The following is a 12,407-nucleotide window of genomic DNA, read 5'->3' on the forward strand; positions in this document are numbered from 1 at the left end:
CAAATGTACTTTTGCAAAAACTGTCATTACCCTGAATTGCTGCCATATTTAGGGTTGAGAAAATCTTTGATCAGATCTGCAATCTTATACATAGATCTAAAGTAACAGAAAGGTAGAACTGGAAGAAATTTCAGAGATCTTCCTAAAATGCAGATCTAAGAATATAACACCTCACCCTTCCCCAATATTTAATCAACTCCAATGACTCCCTATTACCACCTGCACCAAATGTAAAATTCTTTGTGTGATTTCTAAAGTACTCCATTACTCGGTTCTATCCTACCTTTCCAGTCTTCTTAAAGCTTATTCTCTACCTTGTACTCTTTTGATTCATTGTCCCTGGCCTTGTTACTTAATCTTTGCATAAAATATTCTATCTTCTGACTCCAGGCATTGCCATTGGCTGTCCCCCATCCTTGGAATTCTCTCCCACTTCATCTCTACCTTCTAGCTTCTCTGGAATCCTTTAAGTCTTAGTTAAAATCTCACTTCCAAGAAATGTTTTGTCCTAAATCTCACTTTTGAGACAACTCTCAATTTGTTCTCTATATATCTTCTTTCTACATAATTTTTTATGTCTCTTTTCTCCTATTAAGTAAACTTCTTGAAAGCAGGGCCTTTTTTTTATTTTTTGCCTTTCTTTGTATCTTCATCACATTGTACATTGTCTGGTCCTTTGTAGGTTCTTAATCACTGCTATTTATATTGACTTTTGAGTACAGAATGCACTAACTTCAAAAACATTTAGGATCGGTTTCTGCTTTTGAATTTTATTTGGAAAGAGAGTACTCTTTTTTGGACTTGATAACAGTCTGTTTTCAGTGATGCAGATCAAAATCATTCTATACTTTCTCATCCTGTACTATTGGCATTCATATTCTACTGTAAAAATTCTATGTAGCAGTTCACTGGAGTTTTTAGTCCTTTTGTTCTTTCCCAACTCCAGGATGCCAGGGCATTGTCCATATCTTGCTGAGCCTCATTTTTGATGTATATCTCCCCTCTTTTTTTTTTCTTCGTACCACATATATTTACTCATTTCATGGGAGGCACTTGTTTCATTGATGGGCAGATCACTGTTGAGTACCATGTGCCTTTCTGTTGTTCTGTGAATTGTTTGTGACTTAATTCTTTGGAAATTATTATATTTTATGACTCTCATTCATGTGGCACCATTAGGAAGATACTGATGTTAGAGATGGATTTTTTCCCAGTTCAGGATTATTGAAAATAGTTGAAAGTGCTGGGTAATTTTTCAAAATGCATTAAAAACCAGAATTTTCAAAGGATAAACCAGGAGAGAGTATTTTTTTTTATTGGTAGCAATCCTGAAATAGCATCTTTTTTTATTTGAATGTTAATATTTCATTGAAACCATATGTCTGTACAGGGCCTACACTCCAGAGGTAGTGGTTACAAGATGTGTCTTTAGGTGCTTTATTTTAAATTATATTAAATATTATATGGAATGCTATTGTCATAATGTGTGTTTGATTAGTAGAATATAGAATTTATATAAATTAGGTCTATATTATCTTAGGAATGACGTAAACAACTGGAAATTTGTTCCTATTGTTTATGATCTTATTTAATTCCATTTATGGATTAAAGCCTAACTGTGCAGAATTGATGTAATTCAGATAATGACATTCACTTGTAACATCATGATGTGTTTAAAATACCATTTATTGGGGGAAGTCTCTACTTCTGGAATTTATAAAGTTTTAATCATTTTTTGTTTCTCTTTAGCCCCTATGTTGTAAAGTACTATGGAAGTTACTTTAAGAATACTGACCTTTGGATTGTTATGGAATACTGCGGAGCTGGCTCTGTTTCAGACATAATTCGATTACGGAATAAGACAGTAAGTGACTTTTCAATACTGAATTTTATTTTGAAATTAATTTCCTCTCATGTTTTCTCTAGAGATAGAACATGGCATAGTGGATAGATTATCTTTGAAGTCAAGAAAATCTGGGTTCAGATGCTATCTCTATGATGATGGGCAGGTCATTTAATAGATAGCATTTATTTATCACTGAGGTTTGCAAGATACTTCATTGCTGGTGTTATCCTTATTTTTAAAGAAAATGAGGAAACTGAGGATTAAAAAATTTGTTCATTTCTAACACTGGATTTGAATTCATATACCACCTACTTGCCAAGTCTCAGAGCCACAAACAGTGGTGGAGGAAGTTCCCTACTCTAATGATATTGCAGGTCCAGACTTAAAAATTCTAAAGGATCTATATTCAGAATATTGCTAGGGAAGGAACTGTTTGGGGAAAAAACTGTACTGAATAAATAAACAAATGAATAAACTACTTAATAGATGAATGAAGGAAGGTAAGCATGGTGTAGTGGATAGGTCACTGGACTTGGAGTCAGGAAGACACAGGTTCAAATCTTGCCTTAGTCATCTGGTGTTCCTAAGTAATTTACTTCTCTGGACCTCAATTTTCTCATTATTAAAATGAGACTGTTGGACTCCATGGCCTCTATGGCCTTTTAAAATTCTAAATGTATGATCCTTTGACCCTTTGAAGTGCTTACTGTGTATCAAGCACTAGAGAGACAAATACAAACTAGATAGACAGCCCTTGCCATGAAGGAACTTACAGTTTAAGGGAAGGAAACAACACATATAGAGGAATAATGGACAAGAAAGGGAATATTGGTCCAGGAAGTTACAATGATGGTGATTTGATTTTACCTATCAGAAAAAAGATAGAAGTTGAGGTGGTATGGCGTGAAGTGAAGGTTGTAAGGGAAGGGAGGGAAAGGCATAAGAAACATGACCAGAGTCAATATGCAGACATAAGATTCTAGGAAGTACTGAGCAGGAATTCTCTTTTAAGAGAATCAGTCTAAAATCTCTTTAGTTCATGGAATATTTGCAGCCTAATTTATTAATATAGCATATTTTTTTGCCTTATTACCTCATAACATTTATTCCCTTAATGTTGCATATAAGTATTATGTGGGTTAATGAGTCCTCTGGAAAAAAATCTTTGAAATTAGAAAATACATAATGCCTGGTTATAAAAATGCATATAATAAACTTGGTTTATATTTTATTCAATAATTTAGTGACATTTCATATCTGAGTAGGTTCGAAGACAGGATAAGTTTATTTTGTAATTGGGATATTCTAAATACTCTGGTTATCCAAGTGAATAGTAAAAAAAAATTAAAATATTTAAAACCACAGTTAAATATAATATGCTTCTGAATTTTCAGAGTCTATTGAAAGGTATATTTTTTGCTAATCATTCCAGGATGTTTGAAAGTAATGTTGGCAGATTGTAACTTTATGGATTTTTGTGATGCAATTTAGTAAAATGTAATTAAAATCTTTTTATGGTTATGTTTTAACCCTAAATAAGAGAGCTATTTATACAAAATAGCTATTTTAAAATAGAAATGCATCAAGTTAGTTTTAGAAATAATTTATAGGTGGAAGAGCTGCCCCATTTACCTGTGAAATAACTATAAAGACTAATCAGTGGGATAATTTATAATTCAGTAGAACAGTTACATAATTACTATATGACATTATATATTTTCAGAAGTGTTCCAGTAAAATACAGTCAAAAAATGCTTCAATACTTGAGTCAATTTGTGGTTAACCAAAATCATTTTAAAGTTTGATTAGGGGAAGTAACTTGAAAGTTTACTGTACTGATTTTTTTTCCTGTTGGGAAAAATGAAGTAAATAGAATTTCTTTTAAAGGAAGTGAAGCAGGAGTTAAATGTTCCCTGTTTTGACAGAAAAGGTTAGGTGATCTGTGACATTTTAATTATGTATTTAAAAAATTTCCTAGTTCCTTATTAGATTTTATGTAAATCAGATAATCCTGGCATGGTTAGAGAAATAGTGCTTTCTCACAGATAAGCTAGAAAGTGGATTTAATCCATATCAAAGATGAAATCTTTATAAATTGTTATAAAAATCATTTTGGTTAAACTCAGATCTTATACTTAATTTAAAATTTATAATGGTGATATGAAGCCAGATCATGTGAAGCTGGCAAAAGTAAATTTCCTCCTTATTCTTGTTTTTATATTTTAATGACACCTTTTGTATTATGAATGTGGCATAGTTTATTTGTTACCATTAAGAAACAAAAAACATTTCCAGTTGTGTGACCCTAGGCAAGTCACTTGAGCCCCATTGCCTAGCCCTTACCACTCTTCTTCCTTGGAGCCAATACACAGTATTGACTCCAAGACGGAAGGTAAGGTTTAAAAAAAAAAAGAAACAAAATAGACTTTAAAAGATATTTCAATTTACTTTATTTGAGAAAATATTTGAAAATTTATAATATTCTAGAAGAGTTCTCATTTCATTTTTCTCCATACATAAGAGCATAGGGAAATTATCTTAAATAGACATGATTTAAAATTTGTAGTTTATTCATTCAATAAGCATTTATTAAATGGCTACTCTGTGCGAGCCATTATATAGTAGGTATTGTGAATTTTCAGCCAATATTCAACTGGATGTATGAATTCATTGATTTGGGAGTTCCCTCCAATGGTGCAGATTGCAACTTATGCATACTGTATCTTCCGTATCCTTCAACAAGTTTTCTATAGGAGGATCATCTTGAGCAAGGGAATGACAGTGGTTTGATCTGTGCTTTAGGAATATCAGTTTGGCAGCTGTGTGAAGGCTGAATTAAAGAGAGGGAAGATGAGGCAGGTGGAACTATTATGGGGCTTTGGTGATGATCTAGGTGGAATATACTGAGGACCTGAACTTAGAGGTATTTGGCAAACTTTTAAAACATTTACTTCCTGTCATAATGGGAAAAAATGTACAAAAAGTGTGTCTCAAAAATCTTAGTGCAGTTTTAAGTTTTCTGGGCTGTCCTGTTGTGAAGGATTAAATTTTGGGGTAGGAGTTTAAACAAAAGTCAGAAAAGCAGTTTGGTAAAACAAAACACTTAGTTTATTTTGAGGAAAGTTCGAATAGGATATAGAAAGGAGGAAAATGAGAGAACTTTTATACCTATACTTGAGATCCCAAATATAAATAAAATTTCTAAAAAACACCCTAAATCTATCAGCCTTGAAGGACAGTGTTTTTTGCCAGGCAAAGCCTGGCCTATCTACCTACTCTGTCTATTTAAGAATATACCCACTATCTTACTACCTTTCTAAGTTAATCAATAAGCATTAATCAATCAGTATTTATCACCTTTCACCTCCTTAACTCTGTTTCTCTTTACCCACTGTCAATTATTTTTTCAAATGCCAGTTTGTCTCAGAGCCACAGATAGACACTTCTGCTCTTCAGGGAACCCAGAGACAAAAGCCCTTTCCTACTACCTGCAGCTCACCTACCAACAGTCATCCACAGCCTCCTAACTGTCATCAACTGCCACCTGCACAGCAGGGGGGCTCTTATTCAGAAATATTTTTGTTCCCTTGCCTCTTAAAGAGAAAAAGGGAGAAATTAAGAAAAACTCTCTTAACACTGTGTCATCAAAAGACACAAACTTGAAAACAATTAAACATAAAATCATTAGAAAATATTTATTAAGTACTTCTCAGGGTTGTGGTGCTATGTTATTACAAGATCAATTTTTTTCCTTTGAAAAAATATCACTGCCTTATATTCTTCTTAAACATAAAACACTGATATTCATTCAACATATATTTATTAAATATCTATTTATCTAAAGTATTGTTATGTGTTAATGGAGATACAAAATTTAGATAAGACATCATATTTTCTTTTCTGGAACTTATAGTCTAGTAGAGAATAAGACAGAAAACTGACTATGACTATTATAAGATAAACATAGTTGCAAAACAACAGGTCTAAGGAAGAAGAGTGTTAACAATAGCCTGGGAAGACTTCATAGAAGAAATATTATTTGGAAAGTACTTTAAAGGATGAGTAGGAATTCATTAAGCAATAAGAGAAGAGATAACACTTCAGGCATAAAGAACTGTATAAGAAAAACCTCAGAGGTAGGAAATTTCTGGTCAGCACAATTTACTGTTTGAGTAGAGGGTAGGGAAGGGAAAATGTGAATTAAGACCAGAAAGAGTGGGTCTAGGTTTTGGATAGCTTTGAATGTCAGGAATTATATTTCTACTTGCCTTAATAGGAAATAAAAAGTCATTGAACATTTTTGAATCTTGGATTGACATAATAGGAAAGATTAAAATAGTAGCAATATGAATGATGAAATAGAGTAGGGTGGAGAGAGTTGGTGCATCTACAGTAATCGAAACAGGTATTTATGAGGACTTTAAAATGAGGGTGGTAGAAATGGGGATAAAGAAGAGGGGATAGATATGAGATACTGTGGAGGAAGAATTTGTAGAACTTGGTAATTGATTAGATATGAGTAGTAAGAGAGAAGAAATAATGATAAACCCAGGTTTCAAACATGGGAAATTAGGTGGTGACACAGAAAGAGTTAGTGAAGTTAAAATGAAGGTGCAGGTGTAGAACAGGAGTTATCAAACTTTTTGGTCCCAAGAACTCTTTAGGCTCTTATAATTTATTGAGGATCTCAAAGGATGTTTATTTATATGGGTTATTTCTCCAGCATGTATTAGAAATGAAAATTTTAATTAAAATTTTAGTTTATATTTTGAAACTCATGAAAGGGTTTTTGGGAATCTCAGGAGTACCTGGACTATAGTTTGAGAATCAGTAGCCTTGAAGCTATTTAGAGCAAGGAATATTCCTTTTTCTAGTATTGAAGGTCAAGGGGAATAGCAGCCTCCAAAGAAGAGGATTGCAAAGAATGTGGTCTCCTCTGGGGAAAGCCAGGAATCAGTTAAAGTGAGGAGGTGGAAGGAATGTTGGTTCAAAAATTTGAGGATGTAATAGAATTTGTTTAGAATGGAGTGGGTGCTCCAAAGAGTACAGTCATAATTTCAGAGCCAGACTTATTTGGAATAGTGCTAATCAGAATAGGATTAAAAGTGAAGGAGGAGGTATTATGCTTGCCCCTAAATCGGTGAGGAAGGATTAATAGAATTGGGGAACCAATGTAATGGAAGGTAGATTCATATGACAATTTAAATGATAAAGGCCTTTGGGGATTTAATCTATCTCAGTGTTTGAAATAGAATTTGGAACACTTCTTGTTGTTTTTTTAATTACTTAAAAATTACTTAACATTTAGTATTTATTTTCTCTCCCTCTTACTTCATCCCAAGTCCCCATGACTTCAGAAAAGAAAGAAAAAAAGAAAACCAAAGCCTTTCTAAGCAATATGCATAGTTAAGGAAAACAAATTCTCATCTGGGTTATGTCTAATGTATTTTAGTCTACAAATTTACAGATTTAGTCCAACTCTCTGCTAGGGAATGGATAGCATTCTTTATCATCAATCCCTTGGCATTGTAATTGATCATTGTGTTGATTGTCTTTTGCAATTATTCATTTTTATAATTTTGATGTTATAATATAGTATATTCTTCTGGTTCTGTTCACTTCTTTTTGCATATGGGTCTTCCCATCTTTCTTTCAAACTCTACTTTTTGTCTTTCCTTATGGTGTAATAGTATTCTATTACATGAATGTACCATAGTATGTTCAGATATTCCTCAGTCGAGGAATACCTCCTTTGTTTCCAATTCTTTGTTACCACCAAAAGAGCAACAGTAAATATTTTTGTACATTTAGTACCCTTTCCCTCTTTCTTTGATCTCTTTCAGATAAAGGCATTATTATGGTTTCCCTGGGTCAGAATAATATAGTTCTGTAACTTTTGAAACTTAGTTATAAGTTGCTTTCTGGAATGACTGTATCAATTTGTATCTCTACCAATAGAGAATTAAAGTGGAACACTGGTGTAATGTGCCAGGGTGTCTCTCTTCCTTAATGGTTGTGGTAGTACTAATGGTTTGATAACAGTGTTGGGTAGGCAGAGTAATACCTTAATGAAATCTTACCTCCAAGGAGTCTTTTGTTTTTTTTAGGGTAATAATAAACCTTCTGGGCTGCTGAGAAAACATTGATGGGATTCAGTATGGGATAGTGAAAAGATTACTTGATAGGAAGTTAAGAGATGTAGGTTCTATTCCTAACTCTGCTACCTTCCAGCTCTGGGATCATGATCATTTCTCTTATTTAATCCTGTAGGGACTTATTTTTTCATTGATAAATTAAGAGGTTGGGGGTGCTAAGTGATCTTCAACAAACCTATTGGTCCTAGAATTTCATGATTTTAAGAAAAACTTTGAATGAACACATGAAATAAATAAATAATGGTGAACTAAATTTTTCTTGGATGCATAAACATTGCAAAGGGTTGGTTATCAGTTTTTAGATTCATAAAAGTATCAGAGGGAAGCATAATTTCCCTGCACATTATAGAGAATTTATAACTTTTTTGAAGTCAAATGTTTGAAGTTATAAAGAACATTAATTCTGAAAAGCAGGATCTGAATCATTCATCATGTAGATAATCTTTCCAGTAATTAGAAAACATTTCAAAAGAGTTGTTAAGTATTCACAACCACATTGAAAAAAATGCTCCAAATTACTGCGAATAAGAGAAATGCAAATTAAAATAAGTCTGAGTTTTTGAAAGACCACAATCTGGAAATGGGCAAAAATGACAAAACATGATCATAATCAACTTTGGGTGGGGGTTGGAAGATAGACACACTAATACATTATTAGGAGAGCTATGAAATAGTACAACCATTTTGGAAGGCAATTTGGAATTATTCAAATTAATGACTAAATTGACCATACCCTTTGAACCACAGATGATTACTAGACTTATATCTCTAGAAAGTCGTCAATAAGAAAGATGACTTCATGTGCTTTAACATGTGATTAAAAGCACTTTTTGTGATAGTTAAGAACTGGAAACAAAATAAATGCCCATCAGTTGGAGAATGGCTAAACAAGGTGTGATACATGAATGTGAGAATGAGAGCACTATTGTGTTGTACAAAATATGTATTATGAAAAAGAACTGCATCAACTGATACAAGTGAAGTAAGCCAAGAGAAGCAAAAATATACACAGTGACTACAATAATGTAAATGGCAAAAATGACTACACACTAAAAAATCAAAAGTAAACATAACAGTTATAAAGATCAAGTGAGACTCAAATGCGGAGATTTGACATTGTACTCATTTCTGGACTTTTTTTAGTATTTTGATCAGTTGTGTTGACTTTATTCCCTCCCTAAAAAAAATTGTCATATGACCTTAGAAGGGGAAGAGATATATGGAATATAGTGATTGAAGAAATAGAAAATATCAGTAAAAACAATTTAAAAAATAAAATGTCCTTTGAGATCATAGCTTTTAAAATCCTTTCTTTTACTTTATTTTTTTAAATCCATACCTTCTGTCTTAGAATAAATACTGTGTTTTGGTTCCAAGGCAGAAGAGCAGTTAGGTCTAGGTAAAGGGGATTGAGTGACTTGTTCAGGGTCACATAGAGAAGTAGTATCTGAGGCCATTTTTGAACCCACGACCTCCAGTCTCTAGACCTGGCTGTCAATCCACTGAGCTACATAGTTACCCCCTTTGACTTTATAGACCTTGTATTTTTTTGTATTTCTACTTTTGCTCATGTCATTCAGGATCTTCACCTTCCCATCTGAAGAAATCACATCTAGTCAACAAGAATTAATTAAGTGTTCACTCTGTTCCAGTAAGAATCCTAACTGCTGGACATCCAAAGAAAGGCAAAAAACACCACCTATTTTCAAAGAGCTTACATCTTAAGAGAGGAGAAAGTATTAAATATATAGGTACATACAGGAAGCATACAGAGTAGATGGAAGGCAAACTTAAAGGAAACGGCTGTAGTAGCTGGAGGGACTGGGAAAGGGTTTCTGTTGAAGTTGTTAGATGATTGAGCACTGAAAGAAGTCAGAGATTCTAAGACAGAAGTAAGAAGGGAGAACATTCTGGGCATAGGGTACAGCCAGTCGTGATGGAAGTTGTATTTCGGAATATATTTCCTGCATGAAGCCCTCTTCTACCACCTCAGACAGAAGTACTTTCTCTCTATAAAAGAATATGACTCTATGTCCCCTAAGCATTATTATTTATAATTTAAGATTGAAATCTTAAGCCATTAATACTGCTGTTTTGCTTTTTTAGAACCTGATATGTAAACTTAAAAAGGAAATACTTTATGTAGTTCAAAACAGTGTATATCATAGCTCATTTGACCCAGTTGATATATCACTTAACTGGTAACTGTTGCAAATAGAGCGTCCTAGAAAATAATGATTCATCTAAATACTATTTATGTTTTCTGTGTAACAAACCCACAGAAAAGCTTATTTAATTCTACAGATATTACCTTTTTAATTTTTTGGATTAAAACCTCTTTAAGTGTCTCAGATGAAGTATAAATCCAGATCCCGTAGGATCATTAACCTATAATCATGGTCAAAATAATTATTTACTCTTCATGCATATGTATGTGCCAACAAGGTAAGATAAAGTTTAATTAAGGTATTTATTTAGAAACTTTTGGAAACAAATCCAGTATCAGCTTAAGGGTTATAAAAAAAGTTATTATATTGATTCCAGATCTGTTAATAGTGGAGTAAACAAACAAGAGGAAGAATGGACTACACTGGGCAGTAGATTAGCCAGCATTTAAGTGCATCTTCTGTGCTAGGCACTCTGATAAGTGCTAAATATATAGACAGAAGGAAATCATGTCCTCTTAAAGACTTTATGTTCTATTGAAGAGTCAGTTTATGGGTGTACATAAAAATAAGTACAAGGTAATTTTTTTTTGGGGGGGAAGTATTAACAGTTAAGTGGTGGGGAATCAGGAATGGCAATACGTGGTTTTCATAATTTACCAGGTTTATATTTATCTAGGTCTATTTGTGTCATAGAACTGTTATGTTGGGTTTTTGCATTTGAGGTACCAACATGAGATTTGCTTTTGGATCAAGATTTGGTGGTATCAAACTCAAACATAGTGACTTAGAAGACTACAAATTAACATGTTGTATTGAATATTTATTTTGTTAAATAAACATTTTCCTGTTATTCTGGTTTTGGCCTCAGCAGAGAATTTTGGAGGCTGAGATCCTTACACCTCTACTAAAGGGCATGTTAACATATGGTATATATTGATTGCATCATATAAACAGCAGTTTGAAATCTCTACTTAGGATGGGGTGTAGGCTGTGCCTAAGAAGCCTATTTGGTTTTGTCTTGCAACTTATGTAATATATTCTTAAGAAACTTTTCATGTGACAACTTATATTTATTTATATATACATAGTATATATATATATACATATATATATATATGAAGATTATATATATAATTTTTAACATATTATAAGTCCTTGGAGGACAGAAACTGCATCTGAGTCCTCTAGAGTCATTTGGCAAAGGCCTGGCACATGTGCTTGGGCATGCTGGAGGGAGCTGCCCCATTCCCCCTCTTCACCTTGCCTGAGGACAATATTCACATGTCCTGCCCTTCTACCCAGCAGCCCAAATGTGAGTACTTCCTCCCTCTGCTGTCTGGGGTAATGTGGGGGTGGGGATGGCTCACAGGTGACTTGAGAGTGCAGTTTGGGCACGTGATCTCTAAAAGGCTCACCAATGCTGCTCTAGAGTGTGAGTGTCTTCCACCTGACAGTTACTCAACAAGTATGATGAACAAACTTTAATATATAAACCCCTTCCATAAGGAATTTAAAAAACAGTTCTATACTTAAGCACTTTTTAAGATTCTTTTTCTAAAAGAAATGCATGAAGGAGGCTCGTTCACAACCTAAAAAAAAATGTCTTGAGAAAAATTCTAACTCTTTAGTTTTGTTGCCTCTGTTTTCAATGAGGAAATCTTTATGAAATATTTCTGTTGAAATTTACCCTGGCCAATTATGGATTCTGCTTTTGCATTTTTATAAACATATTATCAATAACTGTTTAGATAAATACAGATGTCTTTCCTATCATAGTTTTAATTTTACAAATGTTTGTAACTTGGAGGGAGGTAGAAGCATACCGGTTTGTTTGTGGAAGTCTATATAATCTCAGCATTATATTGTTAGTGTGTACATACTTTTTTGAGTACAGTTTAATGTAAACTCCATGTTGCCATTTTTACATTTAAAGCTCCCAAATGGCTTCAGTCCACATATGGTCTGTATTTTATTTCCAGCAGTTCTTTTGAAGTAAGTTTTGGGGCTGATGGGACTTCTTGTTTTAATTTTTCTAAGTAGAGTTTGACATTGGTATATAGAGTAATTGTAATTCTGCTTAAAAAATAAGTTTCACGAGTAACTAATGTGTTAGTTTTTGAAATTATCTCTCTCGAATCCTTCTAACTTTCTTTTCTGATTCCACTTAACACCCACCTGAAATTTTAGTCCTATCTCAGATCCTGAGATCATCCTTTTGCCTCATTTAGTAGCTTAATG

General features: G+C 33.3%; 1 protein-coding gene across 7 annotated transcripts in view; it reads left to right on the forward strand.

Annotated features, from left to right (window-relative positions):
* Positions 1-12,407, forward strand: part of STK3 (serine/threonine kinase 3) — a 540,259-nt gene that overhangs the window by 123,277 nt on the left and 404,575 nt on the right. For all 7 annotated transcript variants that reach the window (XR_008917553.1, XM_056823277.1, XM_056823275.1 and 4 more), the window contains one exon: positions 1,750-1,864. Coding sequence is in view for 6 of the 7 variants with exons in the window: in XM_056823277.1 (XP_056679255.1) it covers positions 1,750-1,864 (115 nt within the window). In the remaining variant the exon portion in view is untranslated. The remainder of the gene's footprint in view (positions 1-1,749; positions 1,865-12,407) is intronic.

Source organism: Monodelphis domestica, chromosome 3, assembly GCF_027887165.1.
Source record: "Monodelphis domestica isolate mMonDom1 chromosome 3, mMonDom1.pri, whole genome shotgun sequence".
Taxonomy (NCBI): Eukaryota; Metazoa; Chordata; class Mammalia; order Didelphimorphia; family Didelphidae; genus Monodelphis; species Monodelphis domestica.